Source organism: Nycticebus coucang, chromosome 4 (genome assembly GCF_027406575.1).
Source record: "Nycticebus coucang isolate mNycCou1 chromosome 4, mNycCou1.pri, whole genome shotgun sequence".
In the NCBI taxonomy this organism is placed as follows: domain Eukaryota; kingdom Metazoa; phylum Chordata; class Mammalia; order Primates; family Lorisidae; genus Nycticebus; species Nycticebus coucang.
Window position 1 is genome coordinate 113,346,457 of NC_069783.1, and position 19,756 is coordinate 113,366,212.

Sequence of the window (19,756 nt, forward strand, 5' to 3'; positions counted from 1 at the left end):
TTACACCTCCAGCAGCAATGCCCAAACATCCATCTCTGCGTTACTCAGAAAACCTTAGTGTTTATTTCTTTTTTTTTTTTTTTTTTAAATATTGGGGTTTTTTTTGTAGAGACAGAGTCTCACTTTATGGCCCTCGGTAGAGTGCCGTGGCCTCACCCAGCTCACAGCAACCTCCAACTCCTGGGCTTAAGCGATTCTCTTGCCTCAGCCTCCTGAGCAGCTGGGACTACAGGCGCCCGCCACAACGCCCGGCTATTTTTTTTTTTGGTTGCAGTTTGGCCGGGGCTGGGTTTGAACCCGCCACCCTCGGTATATGGGGCCGGCGCCCTACCGACTGAGCCACAGGCGCCGCCCGTGTTTATTTCTTAATTACAAGCCGGGCAGATAATTTTATTACTTATAGTGCAATCACTTATACTTTATCATTTATAATTATGTACAACAGGTAACTTTATCATCTGTATTGCTAGGTTTACCTGCTAATTGAGCCTCTGTTTTCATTAATGAGCATAATGATATTAATAATTCCTCACCTGCCTTCACAGTTTTTTTTTTTTTTTGTAGAAATAGAGTCTCAGTTTATCGCCCTCAGTAGAGTGCCTTGGTGTCACACTGCTCACAGCAACCTCCCAACTCCTGGGCTTAGGCGACTCTCTTGCCTCAGCCTCCCAAGCAGCTGGGACAGCAGGCTCCCACCACAACGCCTGGCTATTTTTTTCTAGGGCTGGGTTTGAACCTGCCACCCTCGGTATATGGGACTGGCGCCCTACGCACTGAGCCATAGGCACTGCCTGTGCCTTCAGTTTTTGAGACACAAATAAGATAGTTTCATATATGTGCTGTGTGAACACTTGGTGCTGCTACAAATGTAGGCCATTTTAGTAATACCAGTACCGATATTTTTATTCTATTTTTTTTTTTTTTTTTTGAGACAGAGTCTCATTATGTCGCCCTGGGTAGAGTGCTGCAACCTCACAGTTCACAGCAACCTCAAACTCTTGGGCTTAAGCGATTCTCTTGCCTCAACCTCCCAAGTAGCTGGGACTACAGGTGCCCGCCACAAAGCCTGGCTATTTTTTGGTTGCAGTTGTCATTGTTGTTTAGCAGGCCCGGGCTGGGTTTGAACCCGCCAGCTCTGTTGTCTGTGGCCAGTGCCCTAGCCACTGAGCTACAGGTGCCGAGCCCATTTTTATTCTTTTTTTTTTTTGTATAGACAGAGTCTCACTTTATGGCCCTCTGTAGAGTGCTGTGGCCTCACATAGCTCACAGCAACCTCCAACTCCTGGGCTTAAGCGATTCTCTTGCCACAGCCTCCTGAGCAGCTGGGACTACAGGCGCCCGCCACAACACCCAGCTATTTTTTTTTTTTTTTTTTTTTTTGGTTGCAGTTTTGGCCGGGGCCGGGTTTGAACCCGCCACCCTCGGTATATGGGGCCAGCGCCTTACTGACTGAGCCACAGGCGCCGCCCCCATTTTTATTCTTTTTTTAATTTTTTTTTTGGCCGGGGCTGGGTTTGAACCTACCACCTCCGGCCGTCGCCCTACTCCTTGAGCCACAGGCGCCGCCCTCCCATTTTTATTCTTGATATGTGGTTATCTCCTCTAAGTTTGGACGTTAGGTTTAGTGAAAAGAGCTTGGACTTTGGAATCACAATACCTGTTGTTTACATCTCTCCTTCTGGGCCTGAATGGCCCTAGGATGTAGGTGATTGACAAATAAGGAAACAGTCCTATAAATTGCTGTGGTGTTTCTGGATTCCTTAAAGAAAAGAAAAAGACAATAGGCTCAGCACCCGTAGCTCAGTGGTTTGCTCAGTGGTTAGGGCGCTGGTCACATCTACCTGGCTCAAGCTTGCTATACAACAATGACAACAACAACAACAATAAAAAGAAAAACAGCAGGGTGTTGCAGCGGGCGCCTGTAGTCCCAGCTACTTGGGAGGCTGAGGCAAGAGAATTGATTAAGCCCAACAGTTTGAGGTTCCTGTGAGCTGTGATGTCACAGCACTTTACTGATAGTGACATAATGAGACTCTGTCTCAAAAAAAATAAAAATTCAAATATAGTCAGCTTATTAGTAAGGCAAGGACATCTTTTCTTTTCCTTACATGTTTTTTGGAATTGATTAGTTTCAATGTGACATTTTCTGACCTTGAAACATTATACAGAGACATTGCTTCTTCATGGTTACATGTTATGGGTACCATGACCAACTCTTTGATCTTTCATTTTTCTTTTTGTAGAGACAGAGTCTCACTTTATGGCTCTCAGTAGAGTGCCGTGACCTCACACAGCTCACAGCAACCTCCAACTCCTGGGCTTAAGCGATTCTCTTGCCTCAGGCGCCTGCCACAACGCCTGGCTATTTTTTGGTTGCAGTTTGGCCGGGGCCGGGTTTGAACCCGCCACCCTCAGTATATGGGGCCGGCACCTTACCGACTGAGCCACAGGCGCCACCCCTGATCTTTCATTTTTCTATGAATTGATTTTTTTTTTTAAAACAAGCCTGATATCCTACTCATTAATAATGCATGAAAAAAAAATTTAAATTGGAAGATTTAAAACACTAACCTTGGTGATGTTGCTTCCAATTCTTTCATCGAGATAGACTAGATTTTTCTCCTTCATTAAATCTTGGTCAAAGTTCCCTGCTTTGGGATTCAGGGAACTCAGATGGACTGTGAGAGCCGGAGGCGTGAAGATAAAACAACAAAGTCATAGAGTTTATGATTATTCTTCAGTTTGTAATGACCACATGCTTCTGTGTCTCGGGTTGAGTTTTGAAGATGGTCAGATTTTTATGAGTATAGGATGGTCACGATGGTCACATTTTTTTTTTTTTTTTTGAGACAGAGCCTCAAGCTGTCACCCTGGGTAGAATGCCATGGCATCACAGCTCACAGCAACCTCCAACTCCTGGGCTTAAGCGATTCTCCTGCCTCTGCCTCCCAAGTAGCTGGGACTACAGGCGCTCACCAGAACACCTGGCTATTTTTTGTTGCAGCCATCATTGTTGTTTGACGGGCTGGGCTGGATTTGAACCCGCCAGCTCAGGTGTATGTGGCTGGCGCCTTAGCTGCTTGAGTCACAGGTGCTGAGCCTGATGGTCACATTTTTATGAGTGTATGATACTGAGTAGATTTGAAACTAGGTGAAGCTTGCCTAGCAGTCTAGTTGCTCATTATGATGGTTTTCATAATTTCTCTTTATGGAGTGTTTGCCCTAAGCCTAGTTCACTGTTTTGCCCAACCCAAGTGAAATATTTTAAGGAGCAGTTCATCCTTTCTTTTTTGCCAGCATAATAGCTTTTCCAAGATCATTGCACATTCTCTGATCTCTTTTTTTTGTGTGTGGTTTTCGGCCAGGGCTGGGTTTGAACCCGCCACGTCCGGCATATGGGACCAGCGCCCTACTCCTTGAGCCACAGGCACCGCCCATTCTCTGTTCTCTTCCTATCTGCTTGGCTCTTGTCACTCTAAGGTGTTGGACAAAGGTGAAGTATAGAGAAGGCCCTGGAGAATTTCTGCACTTAGCCTCTTCCCCATGCTCCTCAAATATTTTTTTTTGGAAATGGAAATAGTCTTTCTCAGCTGAGTCTAGTGGAAACTCAGCCAATCCCTCTATTTAATGCAGTAGCAGGAGCAAGTAACTCTGCTTGAAACTTACAGGCTGTGTGTGGTGAGGGTCTGACAGTGAAGCAAGTGGTTTCAAACCTGACTCTGAAGCAGAACCACCAACCTGGCACACAAACTCCCACCCAGACCCCACTTTCCCTCTTCTGATAGTGGAGATTGTGATGAACCTGGAAATTTTGCTAATCCTGATTACGAATCCAATCACTGTCTTCAAATAAACGCTAATTCTTTCTCTGTTAATCGGAATATTCTCCTGAACCACACGATTTGACAGTTTACAGAATACCTTATTGCATTATTATTATTACTTTTTAAAGAAACGGCGTCACTATGTTGCCCAGGCTGGACTGAAACTTTTGGGCTCAAGTAGTCCTCCCACCTCAGCCTCCCCAGTGGAGCCTTTTTATTATTTTGGGCCCTCTCAAGAACCATAGGGGATTTATAGAGTGAGGCTTATAAGTCAACTATCTCGGTTTGATTTCTATTAAGTCTATTGTTAAACAGAAAAATTTACATTGCTCTATTTGTTTTGTAGGGCAGTTGTAAAAAAAAAAAAAAAAAATTAACATGGGGCGGCGCCTGTGGCTCAAAGGAGTAGGGTGCCAGCCCCATATGCCAGAGGTGGCGGGTTCAAGCCCAGCCCCTGCCAAAAACTGCAAAAAAAACAAAACAAAACACAAATTTGTTGGCTTCAAAGAATAAACATTTGTTCTCTCATAGTTCTGGAAACTACACATCCAAATATCAAGGTGTTGGCAGGTTTGAGTCCTGGAGACTCTGTGGAAGAATCTGTCTCATGCCTTTTTCCTAGGTTTGGTGGCTGCCAACAATCCTTGGTATGTAGACATGTTGTCCAATCTCTGCCTCTATTTTCACATTACCTTCTCTTCTGTGGACTTAGGGCTCACCAGTGTAACCCAGGATGATCTCATCTCAAGATTCTTAATTACAATAGCAAATTTGCTTTTTCCAAATAAGGTCACATTGACAGATCCTGGGTGGACGTGTCTTTGGGGAAGGCACCATTCGACCTATTACAGTGGCTGAGTAGGCTCCTTTTTCATTCCTGGCCAGATTCTTTGTAAATGCTTAGCATTGCTGGTAAGGGAGACGGGATGAAAGAGTGAGGTCTGTGCTTCATCTTCCAACCTCTGTTAGCAGAGAAAAATGCAAAACACAGTGATTTGACAAGAGTCATTAAATAGCATTTTTCTGTTTTAATTGAATTGTTCTGCTTTTAGGTATTATTGTTTGAAAATATTTTCCTATGTTCCCAAATCCTAAGGTCTTCCTCAGTTCATTTTCCAAGGAGGTGGAGAAAATATGACAAGGTTCTATTTTGCCTTAGCCCAGAATACCTGATCTGGAGTAAATCAATAGCATACTATGTTTTTCTAGACAGGACAAAGATAATTTTATGTCAGTGCCTCCCAGGTATGGCTTTTTCTTACAGGGTTATCCTCTTGTAGTTTAATAAATACATAGTTTAGGCTGGGAGTGATGGCTCAAGCCTGTAATCCTAGCACTCTGGGAGGCCTGAGCTTATGAGTTCAAGACCAGCCTGAGTCAGAGCAAGACCTCATCTCTAAAAATAGCTGGGTGTTGTGGTGGGTGCCTGTAGTCCCAGTTACTTGGGAGGCTCAGGAAAGAGAATTGGTTGAGCCCAAGAGTTTGAGGTTGCTGTGAGCTATGATGCTACGTCACTCTACCCGAGGGCAACAAAGTGACGCTCTTGTCTCAAAAAGCAAAACGAAAACAAAAAAAAATGCATAGTTTAATGATGTAAAATGCATGATTCTGTGGATTTTGAAAAATACATGGTTAAAGCTGGGCAGGGTGGTGCACTCTTGGAGTTCCAGCTACTGAGGAGGCTGAGGTGGGAGGATTGCTTGAGCCCAGGAGTTGAAGAACAGCTTGTGCAACATGGTAGGGTCCTATTGCTAAAACAAAAACAGGCTCGGTGCCTATTGCACAGTGGTTACGCCACCAGCCACATACACTAAGGGTGGTGCGTTCGAACCCAGCCTGGGCCAGCTAAACAAAAATGACAACTGCAACAAGAAATAGCTGGCATTGTGGTGGGCACCTGTAGTCCCAGCTACTTGGGAGGCTGAGGCAAGAGAATCGCTTAAGCCCAAGAGTTTAGGTTGCTGTGAGCTGTGATGCTTCGGCACTCTACCAAGGGCGACATAGTGAGACTCTGTCTCAAAAACAAAACAAAAACAAACAATCCACCCCCTTCCCACAGTTAATACAGGCTTATGGTCATAATACTTAAGTAATATAGAAGGCAAAAACTAAAAGCTCCTTTCTTCTCCCCTATTAAGTTTGGTGCAGATTTTTCTGAACCCTCATTTATGGATTGTAGTTTTTTTTTTTTTTCTTTGGCTTAGGCAATTCTCTTGCCTCAGCCTCCTAAGTAGCTGGGACTACAGGTGCCACAATGCCTGGCTATTTTTTTGTTGCAGTTTGGCCAGGGCCAGGTTTGAACCCGCCACCCTTAGTATATGGGGCCTGCACCCTACTTACCGAGCCACAGGCACCACCTGAGCATTTTTATGTATTTAATATAAAGCTTCCTAGGTTCAATGTGGAGATGGCTTATTACCTTATATAAGGACATGTTTAGGCTATGAAAGCTACTTTAGTAATAATGGTTGTTCCTACTTTCTTCGTTCTAAAGATTCTAAATTCCTTTTGTATATTTCTCTTTACAGGTTTAATCCAAAGACTGACTTCACTATAGAAACACCCATAGTTGTATCAATGTTTGAGGAAATATAGTGGCAGCAGGCAAAGGAAAAAAAAGCTCTGACATACGAAGAAAATGAGCATGCTAAAACCAAGTGGGCTTAAAGCCCCTACCAAGATCCTTAAGCCTGGAAGCACAGCCTTGAAGACACCTACGACTGGTAATGCTTTATGTTTTTCCTTAATAGCAAGTAATCCTATACAAAGACTTCAATTTGAATTTTTAGTTTAAAGATTACCTTGTAAAACTAACATTAAAGATTTTTTTAAGTTTTCATTAAAAGACAGAATTTTTATGTGGAAAAATTTTTTTTTTTTTTTTTTGAGACAGAGTCTCAAGCTGTTGCCCTGAGTAGAGTGCTGTGGTGTCACAGCTCACAGCAATCTCCAACTCTCCAATTCTTGGGCTCAAGCGATTCTCTTGCCTCAGCCTCCCGAGTAGCTGGGACTACAGGTGCCCGCCACAACGCCCAGCTATTTTTTTTTTTTTTTTTATTGCAGCTGTCGTTGTTGTTTTAGCTGGCTCAGGCCGGGTTTGAAAGTGCCATCCTCGGTGTATGTGGCTGGCGCCCTGCCTACTGAGCTACGGGCACTGCTTATGTGGAAATTTTAATGAAGAGTTTTCTGTAGTTTTTTTTTTTATTTTATTTTTTTATTTTTTTTGTTTTTTTTGGCCGGGGCTGGGTTTGAACCCACCACCTCCGGCATATGGGACCGGTGCCCTACTCCTTGAGCCACACGTGCCGCCCTGTAGTTATTTTTTTAATTTAGTTGCTGTATCATAAGGTATTAAAATAGCTGTCCAGTCACTTCACTATTTGATCCTTAAGACGTTAAAAAGTATTTCTTCAGATGTCTTCCTGACCTTCTCAGTCCCTTTTTTCTTGGGGTTTGGGATGTGTAGAGAAAGCAAAGGTCAGCCTAGCTTAAAAGATTGTATTGCAAGGGCGACGCCTGTGGCTCAAAGGAGTAGGGCGCCAGCCCCATATGCTAGAGGTGGCGGGTTCAAACCCAACCCTGGCCAAAAGCTGCAAAAAAAAAAAAAAAAAGATTGTATTGCACTAATTGACATGCACTTAGCCCTCTGGCATCAAGGGAGAAGGCAGGAAAATGGCTAACCTAGGTCAACAAGGGAATCTGTCTCTAAACTTTTTTTTTTTAAGTTCTTTGCATCTTAACTCATTTAATCTCTATAACTGCTTTACCCTTATTGTTGTGTTTTCAGACAGAATTGAGGTGCTGGGATGGAAATCCAGTCAATCTGGCCACAAAATATGTGCTTCTAACCCAAGGAGGTTAGGAGAAGGAAGGGCTGGTCCCACTTGGTGTCCACATTCCTTGGGCAGTGAAGTTCACTTCGTATAGTTTATAATGAAAAGTATGTTTGAATGGCTCCTGGGGCATGCTCCTTGATTAGGGTGCAGAGACCATGGATCAAACCCAGACCAGGCCTTGTTAGCTTTTTTTTTTTTTTCTTTTTCCTGAGAAGGAGTCTCACTTTGTTCCCCCTTGGTAGAGTACCTTGGTAGTAGAGTGCCATGGTGTCATAGCTCATAGCAACCTCAAACTCTTGGGCTCAAGTGATTCTCTTGCCTCAGCCTCCCAAACAGCTAGGACTACAGGCTTTGGCCACAACTTCTGGCTATTTTTATTTTTATTTTATTTTATTATTTTTTTTTGAGACAGAGTCTTACTATGTTGCCTTCGGTAGAGAGCCATGGCATCACAGCTCATAGCAACCTCCAGCTCCTGGGCTTAGGCGATTCTCTTGCCTCAGCCTCCCAAGCAGCTGGGACTACAGGCGCCCGCCACAACGCCTGGCTATTTTATTTTGCAGTTTGGCCAGGGCGGGGTTTGAACCTGTCACCCTCGGTATATGCAGCCCGTGCCCTATCCACTGAGCCACAGGCACCGCCCAACTCCTGGCTATTTTTAGAGATGGGATCTCGCTCTTGTTCAGACTGGTCTAGCCCTTCCAGAGTGTTAAGATTATAGGTGGAACCACCACACCTGGCCTCAAGCTTTGAGGTCACTTGTAGCCCACAGGAGAAAGTAGCCTTCTTTTCACATAAGGAGTAAGAGATCTCAGGGTCAAGTCCCCCAAATGAAAAGGAATTTTCCTTCTCAAATAACTGACATTCTAGGGTAGGTGTGCAGCCTCTTCATTTCCTGGCATCAGCAGTAGATGCTCAGGGACGACGGAGACAGTGCCCTCCTGCGTTGTGGGGCCAGCAGGGTCTGGATTAGCATCCTAGAGACCCTGTAAGTCCAGATATGGGATCTGTGAGGACAAGTGGAGTCAGTGTGAATTCTAATTCTGGTTTCCAGTTTTCTGATCTCACCAATAGCCTCTGGTTTTCCTCTTTCCAAATTCCCAGTCCAAGCAGGTACTACATGCCAGGTGCCTTGACCTTGGGGGCAGGGCTGGTTGGGGTGGGAAAATATTCTGACTCCACCAGGTTACCTTCTCCTAGAGCATGACCTGTCCTCATTTTATAGATGAACTGTGCCCTTCTTCACTTCTTCCTCCACTATTTCAATTTATGCTTCTTAATGATGACCTCAGGTTTTTTTTTTTTTTTTTTTGCAGTTTCTGGCCGGGGCTGGGTTTGAACCCGCCACCTCTGGCATATTGGGCTGGTGCCCTACCCCTTTGAGCCACAGGGGCCGCCCAGACCTCAGGTTTTTAGTAAGAGACACAGGAGGGAGGGCATCTGATCCTTGCTATTATGGTTCTTTTTTGTGTGTGTGTGAGTTATAGACTATTAGATATGTTCTCAGTCATTCCAGATAGATGCCCACAATAATCTATTAAGTCCAACATTGTTTCTTCATGTTCTTCCATCAAGACACTCACTGGTCTTCCACGAAGGCAGCGATCTTTGTGTTTGGTTTTTTCCATTGCTGTTTCCTGTACCTAGAACAGTGGTCCCCAACTTTTTGGCACCAGTTTCATGAAAGACAATTTTTCCATGGATGGGGTTGGGGGTGCGGGAGGTGGAGCTCAGGCAGTGATGCAGTCAGTGGGGAGCAGCTGTAAATACCAATGAAGCTTCTCTTGTTTGCCTGCTGTTCACCTCCTACTGTGTGCCCCAGTTCCTAATGGACCACAGACCAGAACCTTTTTGGCATTGGGGACTGGTTTCATAGAAGACAGTTTCTCCGCAGGAGGGATGGGAAGGAGGCAGAGCATAGTCCACAGACCTGGAACACTGTCTGACACACAGAACAGGAGCTTAGTATGGATTTGTTGATTGTCTGGAGATCCCAAGTTATTGACATTTTATGTATCAGGATAAAATAGGGTTCTTATCAAAGACAACATAAAACATCTTAGATGAAGGTAAAGCTTTATAGATAAAACAAAGGACTATCAAGAAATAGATTTGTCTCAGGAATATATGTTCTTGGGAAAGAAGTTAAACTGGCACCCTTGTTGTTCTTCCCCTCTAACACTTTCCCTGTGTGCTGTGGCATCATAGCTCATAGCAACCTCAAATTTTTGGGCTTAAGCAATTCTCTTGCCTCAGCCTGCAGAGTAACTGGGACTATAGGTGCCTGCCACAACGCCCAGCCATTTTTTCTCGAACTTGTGAGCTCAAGACAGTCCACTCACCTCAGCTTCCCAGAGTGCTGGGAATATAGGTGTGATCCGCTGCACCTGTCCTAGACTTTTTTTTTTTTTTTTTTTTTTTTGCAGTTTTTGGCCAGGGCTGGGTATGAACTTGCCACCTCTGGCATATGGAGCCGGTGCCCTACTCCTTTGAGCCACAGGTGCTGTTTGACTTTTTTTTTTTTTTAAATAGGAAAGCAATTTATTAGTACTAAAACTTACATGCTTAAAATGAAATAATTGCCAAGGAACTCAGGGCACTTTTATAAATTGTTTTTCAGAAATTCGTTTTATAGCACATTGTGAAGAATTATTTTGTGTGTATAGCTATGGTGTGTGTGTGTGTGTTTTTTTGAGACAGAGTCTCACTTAGTCACCCTGGGTCGAATGCTATGGCATCATAGCTCACAGCACCCACAAACTCCTGGGCTCAAGCTAACTTCTTGCCTTAGCCTCCCAAGTAGGTAGGACTACTGGTGTCTGCCACAATGCCTAGATAGGTTTTCTTTTTCCTAGTAGAGATGGGGTCTCACTTTTGCTCAGGCTGGTCTTGAACTCCTGAGCTGAGGCATTTCATGTGCCTTCACCTTCCAGAGTGCTAGGACTGAGCTACCAAGGCTGGGCTGAATAATAATAATAATAATAATTATTTTTTTGAACATGAACACCAACCTAGCTGCATGTGTAATTCTTGAGTCATGCTCTTTGCTTTTTTTTTTTTTGCTGTTTTTGGCCGGGGCTGGGTTTGAACCTGCCACCTCTGGCATGTGGGGCTGGTGCCCTACTCCTTTGAGACACAGGTGCCGCCCATTATTACTATTTTTTAACGTTCGTTTGTTTCAAGTTAATTTAAGGGTGCAAAGAATTAGGTTACATGGCCAGGGGTGGTGGCTCAAGCCTGTAATCCCAGCACCCTGGGGAGGCCAAAGTGGGTGGATTGCCTGAGCTCACGAGTTGGAGACCAGTCTGAGCTAGAGTGAGACCCTATCTCTAAAAATATACCTAGGTGTTGTGGCAGGCGCCTATAGTCCCAGCTACATGGGAGACTGAGGCAAGAGAATTCCTTGAGCCCAAGAGTTCATCATGGCACTCTACCGGGGGTGACAAAGCGAGGCTCTTGTCTCAAAAAAAAGGTTACAATGTTTGCATTTTTTAGGTAGAGTCCCTCTTATAATTGTGTCCTGCCCCCAAGAACTGTCACATTCCCTAACAATGTGCCCGTTAAGTGGGAGCATACCCTTCCCTCCTCCCCTAACCCTACTCCCCTAACCCTACTCCCTCATTTCCCCCCCATGAATTGATTTGAGTTTTTCTCTTAAGTGGGTGTGCGTTAGATCATCTTCTGGCTTCATGTTAGTGTAGCGTACATTGGATTCTTGCTCCTCCATTCTTCTTCTTCTTTTTTTTGAGACAGAGTCTCACTTTGTTACTCTTGGTAGAGTGCTGTGGTGTCATAACTCATAGCAGCCTCAAACTCCTGGGCTCAAAGAGGTTCTCTTTGGTGGCGCCTGTGGCTCAAAGGGGTGGGGTACCGGCCCCATATGCTGGAGGTGGCGTAGTCAAACCCAGCCCAGCCAAAAACTGCAAAAAAAAAAAAAAAAAGTTCTCTTGCCTCAGCTTCCCAAGTAGCTGGGACGATAGGCACCCACCACAATGCCCAGGTATTTTTAGAGATGAGGTCTCGCTCAGGCTCAGTTTGGTTTTGAACTTGTGAACTCAGGCAATCCACCCACCTTGGGATTATAGGCGTGAGCCACCACACCTGGCCCCACATTTTTTTTTTTTTTTAATTAAAAACAAATTTAAATTCTCACTGTTTTGGAGGCTGAGAAGTCCAGAAACAGCACAGGCAGGCACATGGTGATGGCCTTGTTTCTGTGTTTTCACATATTGAAAGGCAGAAGGACAAAAAGAGATGAACACAGTGTTCATACAACAGAAGAAAAAATAGACAATGAACCCACTCCTGCAAGCCTTTTTTTGGGGGGGGTGGGGACAGAGTTTCAAGCAGCTCACAGCAACCTCAAACTCTTGGGCTTAAGAGACTTTTTTGCCTCAACTTCCCAAATAGCTGGGACTACAGGCACCTGCCACAACACCCAGCTATTTTTTGTTGTTGTTGTTGTCATTGTTGTTTAGCTGGCCCGGCCAGGTTCCAACCCACCAGCCTCAGTATATGTGGTCGGCGCCCCACCCGCCGCCCTTGGCATATAGGGCTGGTGCCCTAACCACTGATCCATATGCGCCACCCAAATCTCTATTTCTTACTAGGGCATTTGGCCAGATGCTGCCCTTTCTTCTTTGCTGTAATTTTCACTCTGCTGTCAAAGGAGTGAAATTTATTTGGTAGTCCCGCAATAATGATGGTAGGGGCTTCAGCACTGAATTCTCTCTTTCATCAACCCTAATTGCAAACCTTTGCAATTGAGATCAAATGGTCCTAGTTTTTGTCAACTTTAATTGACTAATGTAGGACTAGAGCCCCTATGAGTGGTTCTGAATGGGAAGGTGAGGGGTGGAGTGGTGGAGTAAATGATAAAATTGTACCTATATTATGAATATGGATCTGGGAAAATCACCAATTTTTTTTCTTGGTTTGACATCTTCTAATCTTAATTGCAAATAAGGAATAAACCTTCCCACCAACTTCACTGACCTTAGCAGCATTGAACATGGTACTGATGAATCAAGTACTCTGCCTCCTTGCTAAAAAAAGGAAAAAGATTAAAAATCAGAGCACTTCTGTAAGAGTGTGGGCTATTCTTGTGGGTTATTAGCTTTTTCTAGTTTATTTTCCTTTGCGTGAGAGATTGCTTGAATGTAAAACTGATCATGTTCTGATATTTCTTCTGTTTTTCAGTTGCAGTTCCTGTAGAAAAAACAATATCCAGTGAAAAAGCATCAAGTACTCCGTCTGCTGAGACTCAAGAAGAATTTGTGGATGACTTTCGAGTTGGGGAGCGAGTTTGGGTGAATGGGAATAAGCCTGGATTTATCCAGTTTCTTGGAGAAACCCAGTTTGCACCAGGCCAGTGGGCTGGGATTGTTTTAGATGAACCTATAGGCAAGAATGATGGTTCAGTGGCAGGAGTTCGATATTTCCAGTGTGAACCTTTAAAGGGCATATTTACCCGACCTTCAAAGTTAACAAGGAAGGTGCAAGCAGAAGATGAAGCTAACGGCCTACAAACAACTCCTGCTTCCAGAGCTACTTCACCTCTGTCTGCTTCTGCAGCAAGCATGGTGCCCTCCTCCCCGGCACCCTCCTCAAGTATTCCCTATAAGCTGTCCCAGTCAGCAACAAAGGAGCCTTCAAGTACATCTCAGATCAGCAACCTTACAAAAACTGCCAGTGAATCTATCTCCAACCTTTCAGAGGCTGGCTCAATCAAGAAAGGAGAAAGAGAACTCAAAATTGGAGACAGAGTATTGGTAAGTGGAGAAATTTCCTAAGGTCATTGTGTTGAACTGAGACGTAATCACTGATGAGTGGATAAAATATACACGTGGGGAACTCCTGGGTTCAGAGTCTGTTCTGAAGAGATGGCCACTTATTTATGCATGAAGAGAAATTAAGCTGCTTTTCTAGTTCAGTTTACGTGTAAATGTGCAACAAATTAGAAACTGGCTATGTAGTTTGTGTATAATATAAGTTATAGATTTGCAATAATCTAGTTTTACTTACCAGTTTAGCCAAAAGAATACTGAGTTTATTATAACTTGTAAATATTTAAGTAACCTTTTTGACAAAGCAAGCTCAAAAGTTTACTTAGATGGTGTTCATAAAAATTTGATTTTTCTCTCCCATTGTTTTTTTCTTTTTTTTTTGGCTGGGGCTGGGTTTGAACCTGCCACCTCTGGTATATGGGGCTGGTGCCCTACTCCTTGAGCCACAGGTGCCGCCCAGTTAATTTTTTTTTTTTTTTTGTAGAGACAGAGTCTTACTTTATCGCCCTCGGTAGAGTGCTATGGTGTCACAGCTCACAGCAACCTCCAACTCCTGGGCTTAGGCGATTGTCTTGCCTCAGCCTCCCAAGTAGCTGGGACTACACGTGCATGCCACACCCAGCTGTTTTTTTGTTGCAGTTTGGCTGGGGCCAGGTTTGAATCCGCCACCCTCAGTATAATGGGGCCAGTGCCCTACCCACTGAGCCACAGGGGCTACCCTCTCCTCTCATTTTTAATTTTTGTTTTAATTAGTGTGTGGGTATATATAAGATCCTGTGTCCTTAGATGTCTTTAGAAAACTCAAGACATCAGAGGATGTTATTTCAGAATTTCTGGGTCATTTAAATGATCAAATTTAGACCTAAGAGAAAGAAGGAAATGTATAGTAGTTTCTGTTTTACTAAGAAGCAGGAAACAAAAGGTCTATATGCTGTACTTCCTAGAACCTCTGAATTTACAACATAGTGATTGATTTTTTTTTTTTTGAGACTGAGTCTTACTATGTCGCCCTTTGTAGAGTGCCGTGGTGTCACAGGTCACAGCAACCTCAAACTCTTGGGCTTAAGCAATTCTCTTATGTACCCTCCCAAGTAGCTGGGACTACACGCGCCTGCCATAGCACCTGGCTATTTTTTTGTTGTTGTTACAGTTGTTTTAGTTGGCCCAACCCAGCCACTCTCAATGTACGTGGCTGGCTGTGTAACCACTGCACTACAGGTGGCTCATGCCTGTAATACTAGCATGCCGTGCCATGGTGATTGATTTTTTTAATTAAATCATAGCTGTCTACATTAATGCAGTCATGGGGTATAATGTGCTAGTTTTATATACAATTTGAAATATTTTTATCAAACTGGTTAACCTAGCCTTCATGGCATTTTCTTAGTTATTGTGTTAAGATATTTATAATCTGGGCGGCGCCTGTGGCTCAGTGAGTAGGGCCCCGGCCCCATATGCCGAGGGTGGCGGGTTCAAACCCAGCCCCGGCCAAACTGCAACAAAAAAATAGCTGGGCGTTGTGGCGGGCGCCTGTAGTCCCAGCTGCTTGGGAGGCTGAGGCAAGAGAATCGCGTAAGCCCAAGAGTTAGAGGTTGCTGTGAGCCGTGTGACGCCACGGCACTCTACCGGAGGGCGGTACAGTGAGACTCTGTCTCTACAAAAAAAAAAAAAAAAAAAAAGATATTTATATTCTACATTTAGTAAGTTTCACATGTACCCTTGTAAGATGCACTGCAGGTGTGGTCCCGCCAATTTCTCTCCCTCCACCCCTCCTCCCCTCTCCCCTCCCCTCATAGTGATTGATTTTTTAATTTTTTAATTTTTTTGAGAGTCTCACTTTGTCACCTGGACTAGAGTGCTGTAGCATCATAGCTCACAGCAACCTCTAACTCCTGGGCTCAAGTGATCTTCCTGCCTCAGCCTCCCAAGTAGCTGGGACTGCAGTGAGATGGGGTCTCACTTTTGTTCAGCTTAAACTCCTGAGCTCAGGCAGTCCACCTGCCTTTGCCTCCCAGAGTAATAGGATTACAGGTGTGAACCACTGCACTCAGCCCTGATTTTTTTTGGCCAGGGCTGGGTGTGAACCCACCACCTCTAGTATATGGGGCCGGCGCCCTACTCCTTTGAGCCACAAGGCCATCCAGATTTTTTTCTTTAAATTAAAAAAGGGACAGTGTAACATAGTGCTAAGAACACAAGCTGAGTCCTAGCTTTACCTTCATGATCTCAGCAAGATGTTTAACTTCCTAGTTTCCTAATACGTAAAATTGAGGTTAATAATAATAATTCGTTGCTTTCTTGTGAGGATTAAATTAGATAATGCATATAAAATTCTTAGTAGTGCCTGATTCATAGTAAACACTCAGGAAATAATAGCTATTTTTCTTATTTTTAGAACTAAAGTATAATTTTAATGACTACATGTGTACATATATATGTGTATGTATATATATATATATTTATTTATTTATTTATTTATTTTCTTTTTTGAGACAGAGCCTCAAGCTGTCACCCTGGTAGAGTGCTATGGCATCACAGCTCACAGCAACTTCCAATTCCTGGGCTCAAGTGATGCTTCTGCCTCTACCTCCCAAGTAGCTGGGACTATAGGTGCCCGCCACAATGCCCGGCTATTTTTTGGTTGCAGCCATCTTTGTTGTTTGGTGGGCCCAGGCTGGATTTAAACCCGCTAGCTCAAGTGTATGTGGCTGGCACCTTAGCTGCTTGAGCCGCAGGCACCGAGCCTTTTTTTTTTTTTTTTGTAGAGACAGAGTCTCACTTTATGGCCCTCGGGTAGAGTGCCGTGGCCTCACACAGCTCACAGCAACCTCCAACTCCTGGGCTTAAGCGATTCTCTTGCCTCAGCCTCCCAAGTAGCTGGGACCACAGGCGCCTGCCACAGCGCCCGGCTATTTTTTGGTTGCAGTTTGGCCGGGGCCGGGTTTGAACCCACCACCCTCGGTATATGGGGCCGGCGCCTTACCGACTGAGCCAGAGGCACCGCCCTTTTTTTTTTTTTTTTTTAAGAGACAAGTTCTTGCTGTGTTGCCCAGGACAGACTCAAGAACCTCCCACTTTAGCCTCTTGAGTAGCTGGGACTATAGGCGTGTGCCTCAGTGCCTGGCTTTTGATGAATATTTAACATTTCACTCTTTCAACACTTCAGTTTAGTTCAAGATGTGAAATTTGCTAGAAATGGTTAACCTTGTACTGTCAGTTTCCTTTATATCTGTTCAACAGCTATAAAATTCCTTCAGACCTGATGGCTTCCAATAATATATTAGAAAAACAAGAATAATGGTCACCCCTTAGAGTGTACCATGTGTCTCATTTATTGTTTCAGCAATAAACAATAAATGAGTTTAGTGTTGTGATGGAGTAGCCCCATATAACTGATGAAGGAAACTGAGAACCTGTGAGATGAAGTCACTTGCCCAGGGTCTCACAACCTGATGGGTGGTGTTATTTGTAGCTTATATTTAGGTATTTTTATTCCAGAGCCTGCTGTGTAAAGCTGATGATAGAAAGTATAATGTTAAAATTGGAAGTATTCTTTTTAATTTTGTTGTCTTCAAATAAGCAATCTGAGACCCAGAGAAATGAAGTTAACTATCTATGGCTATATTGTGAAATTACGGCACATTTGTAGAATTGTAGTCAGGGACTTAGGCTGGTCTTGGTGGTTTATGCCTGTAATCCTAGCACCCTGGGAGGATAATGTGGGTGGATTTCCAAACCAGCATGAGTAAGAGCAAGACCCTGTCTCTACTAAAATAGAAAACCTAAGTGGGTGTTGTGGTAGGTGCCTGTAGTCCCAGCTACTTGGGAGGCTGAGGCATGAGTATCTCTTGAGGCTAAGAGTTTGAGGTTGCTGTGAGCTGTGACACCATGGCATTCTACCCAGGGTGACAAAGTGAGACTCTGTCTCAAAAAAAAAAAAGGAAAGAAAAGATAAAAGAATCTGGGACTTTTGTCTCTTCACGCTAAGAGTGAATCCAAGAGACTTCACATACCTGAAGGAGCCCTTTAATACCGGTTACCTACTAGGATTTCCTTAGCTTCAAGGTTAGTAGTTTTCCTCTTTTCTTCCAGTTAAGATAATCATTAATTTCAAAGGTTGATGCTTCAGCACTTAGAGTAGTCTTTTTTTTTTTTTTTGAGACAGAGTCTTGCTCTGACACCTGGGCTAGAGTGCTGTGGTACCAGCCTAGCTCACAGCAACCAGTCCTAGGCTCATGCAATCCTCCTGCCTTAGCCTCCTGAGTAGCTAGAACTACAGGCACCCACCCCTACACTTACCTAATTTTTTTTTTTTTTTTTTGAGACAGAGTCTTAGTCTTGTCACCTTGGGTAGAGTGTTGTGGTGTCATAGCTCACAGCAACGTCTAACTCTCGGGCTCAAGCCGTCCTCTTGGCTCAGCTTCCCGAATAGCTGAGACTACAGATGCTCCCTCAATTCCTGGCTAGTTTTTCTATTTGTAGTAGAGTCAAGGTCTCACTTTTGCTTAGGCTGGTCTTAGGCTCTTGAGCTCAAGCAGTCCACCTGCCTTGGCCTCCTAAAGTGCTAGTATTACAGGCATGGGCCACTGTGCCCAATAAGAATCCACCTTACAAAACTGTGTTGCTTGCAAAATTCCTGTAAAACAATATCTCATTACCATTTCATTGGACATTTTATAGCTTTATAAACCAAGGCACAAAAAGATGAAGTGGTTTGTTGAGCACTCAGTGAATAGATACAAGAGTCCATAGGATTAAATGCTTGCTGCTTCTTATTTGTAAGCCCATTCATTAGCCCAGCAGAGTTTATCCATGTTTGTTTTTTGAGACTGAGTCTTACTATGTCCCCCTCAGTAGAGTGCTTTTTTTTTTTTTTTTTGTAGAGACAGAGTCTCACTTTATGGCCCTCGGTAGAGTGCTGTGGCGTCACACAGCTCACAGCAACCTCAAACTCTTGGGCTTAAGTGATCTCTTGTCTCAGCCTCCTAGTAGCTGGAGCTACAGGTGCTAGCTACAGTGCCTGGCTATTTTGTTGTTGTTGTCGTCATTGTTGTTTAGCAGGCCTGGGAAGGGTTTGAACCCACCAGCCCTAGTGTATGTGGCTGGCATCCTAATCACTGAACTACAGGTGCTGAGCCTATTTTTGTTTTTTTTTATAAGAGCTTATAGGAAGATATTTGTCTTTGTTCTTGCGCATTTTGTAGAAACCTCTTGAAGCAATTACCACTTTTTTTTTTGAGACAGAGTCTCACTTTGTTGCCCTTGGTAGAGTACTATGGCGTCATAGCTCACAGCAACCTCAAACTCTTGGGCTCAAGTAATTCTCTTATCTCAGCCTCCCAAGTAGCTGGGACTATAGGCGCCTACCACAGTGCCCAGCCATTTTTAGAGATAGCGTCTCGCTCAGGCTGGTCTTAAACCGATGAGCTCAGGCAATCCACCCTCTCGGCCTCCCATAGTGCTAGGATTACAGATGGGAGCCGCCTTGCCTGGCCATCAGTTACCACTTTTTATAGGAATTATTTGTCTGAATTTCTCTTTTCCTTAGTGGCCAACACTGTATTCTGTTTATCTTTATATTTCAAGGGCTCAAACACTTAAGAAATATATATTGAATTAATGAATGAGAATTGTAAAATCTACGATTTGCTAAAGCATGAAAGGAGTAGCTAGGTTTTCCTTTAGTTGAGTTTGTATTTTAAATTAATTTTATTTCTAGTAGTGATTTCTACTTCTTAGATTGATCACAGTGTTAGGAGGTATGTGCTTATATTCTGAGAGTAAAGAGAATGAATTGTAGGAATATATGTTTTTGTTTTTGTTTCAATGTTGAAAATGTTTTTCTTTTTCTTTCTCTCTCTCTCTTTTTTTTTTTTTTGCAGTTTTTGGCAGAGCTGGGTTTGAACCTGCTACCTCCAGCATATGGGGCTGGTGCCCCACTCCTTTGAGCTATAGGCGCCGCCCGAAAATGTTTTTCTTAAATAATCTTTACTTCTTCTTCTTTTTTTTTTTTTTGTGACATAGTCTCACTATGTCACCCTCAATTGAGTGCCGTGGTGGTATCACAGATCACAGCAACCTCAGACTCTTGGGCTTAAGTGATTTCTTTGCCTCAGCCTCCCAAGTAGTTGGGCCTACAGGCGCCTGCCACAACGTCTGGCTATTTGTTGTTGTTGTTGTTGCAGTTGTCATTGTTGTTTAGCTGGCCTGGGCTGGGTTTGAACCCACCAGCCTCGGAGCTTGTGGCCGGCCGGCGCCCTAACACTGAACTATGGGCGCTGAGCCAGTCTTTACTTCTAGACCATAGATT

General features: G+C 43.8%; 1 protein-coding gene across 12 annotated transcripts in view; it reads left to right on the top strand.

The window, feature by feature from the left end:
* Nucleotides 1–19,756, top strand: part of CLIP1 (CAP-Gly domain containing linker protein 1) — a 159,902-nt gene that overhangs the window by 40,998 nt on the left and 99,148 nt on the right. For all 12 annotated transcript variants that reach the window (XM_053586972.1, XM_053586959.1, XM_053586964.1 and 9 more), the window contains 2 exons: nt 6,353–6,547; nt 12,860–13,431. In XM_053586972.1, coding sequence (XP_053442947.1) covers nt 6,463–6,547; nt 12,860–13,431 — 657 coding nt within the window. In that variant the 5' untranslated portion in view covers nt 6,353–6,462. The remainder of the gene's footprint in view (nt 1–6,352; nt 6,548–12,859; nt 13,432–19,756) is intronic.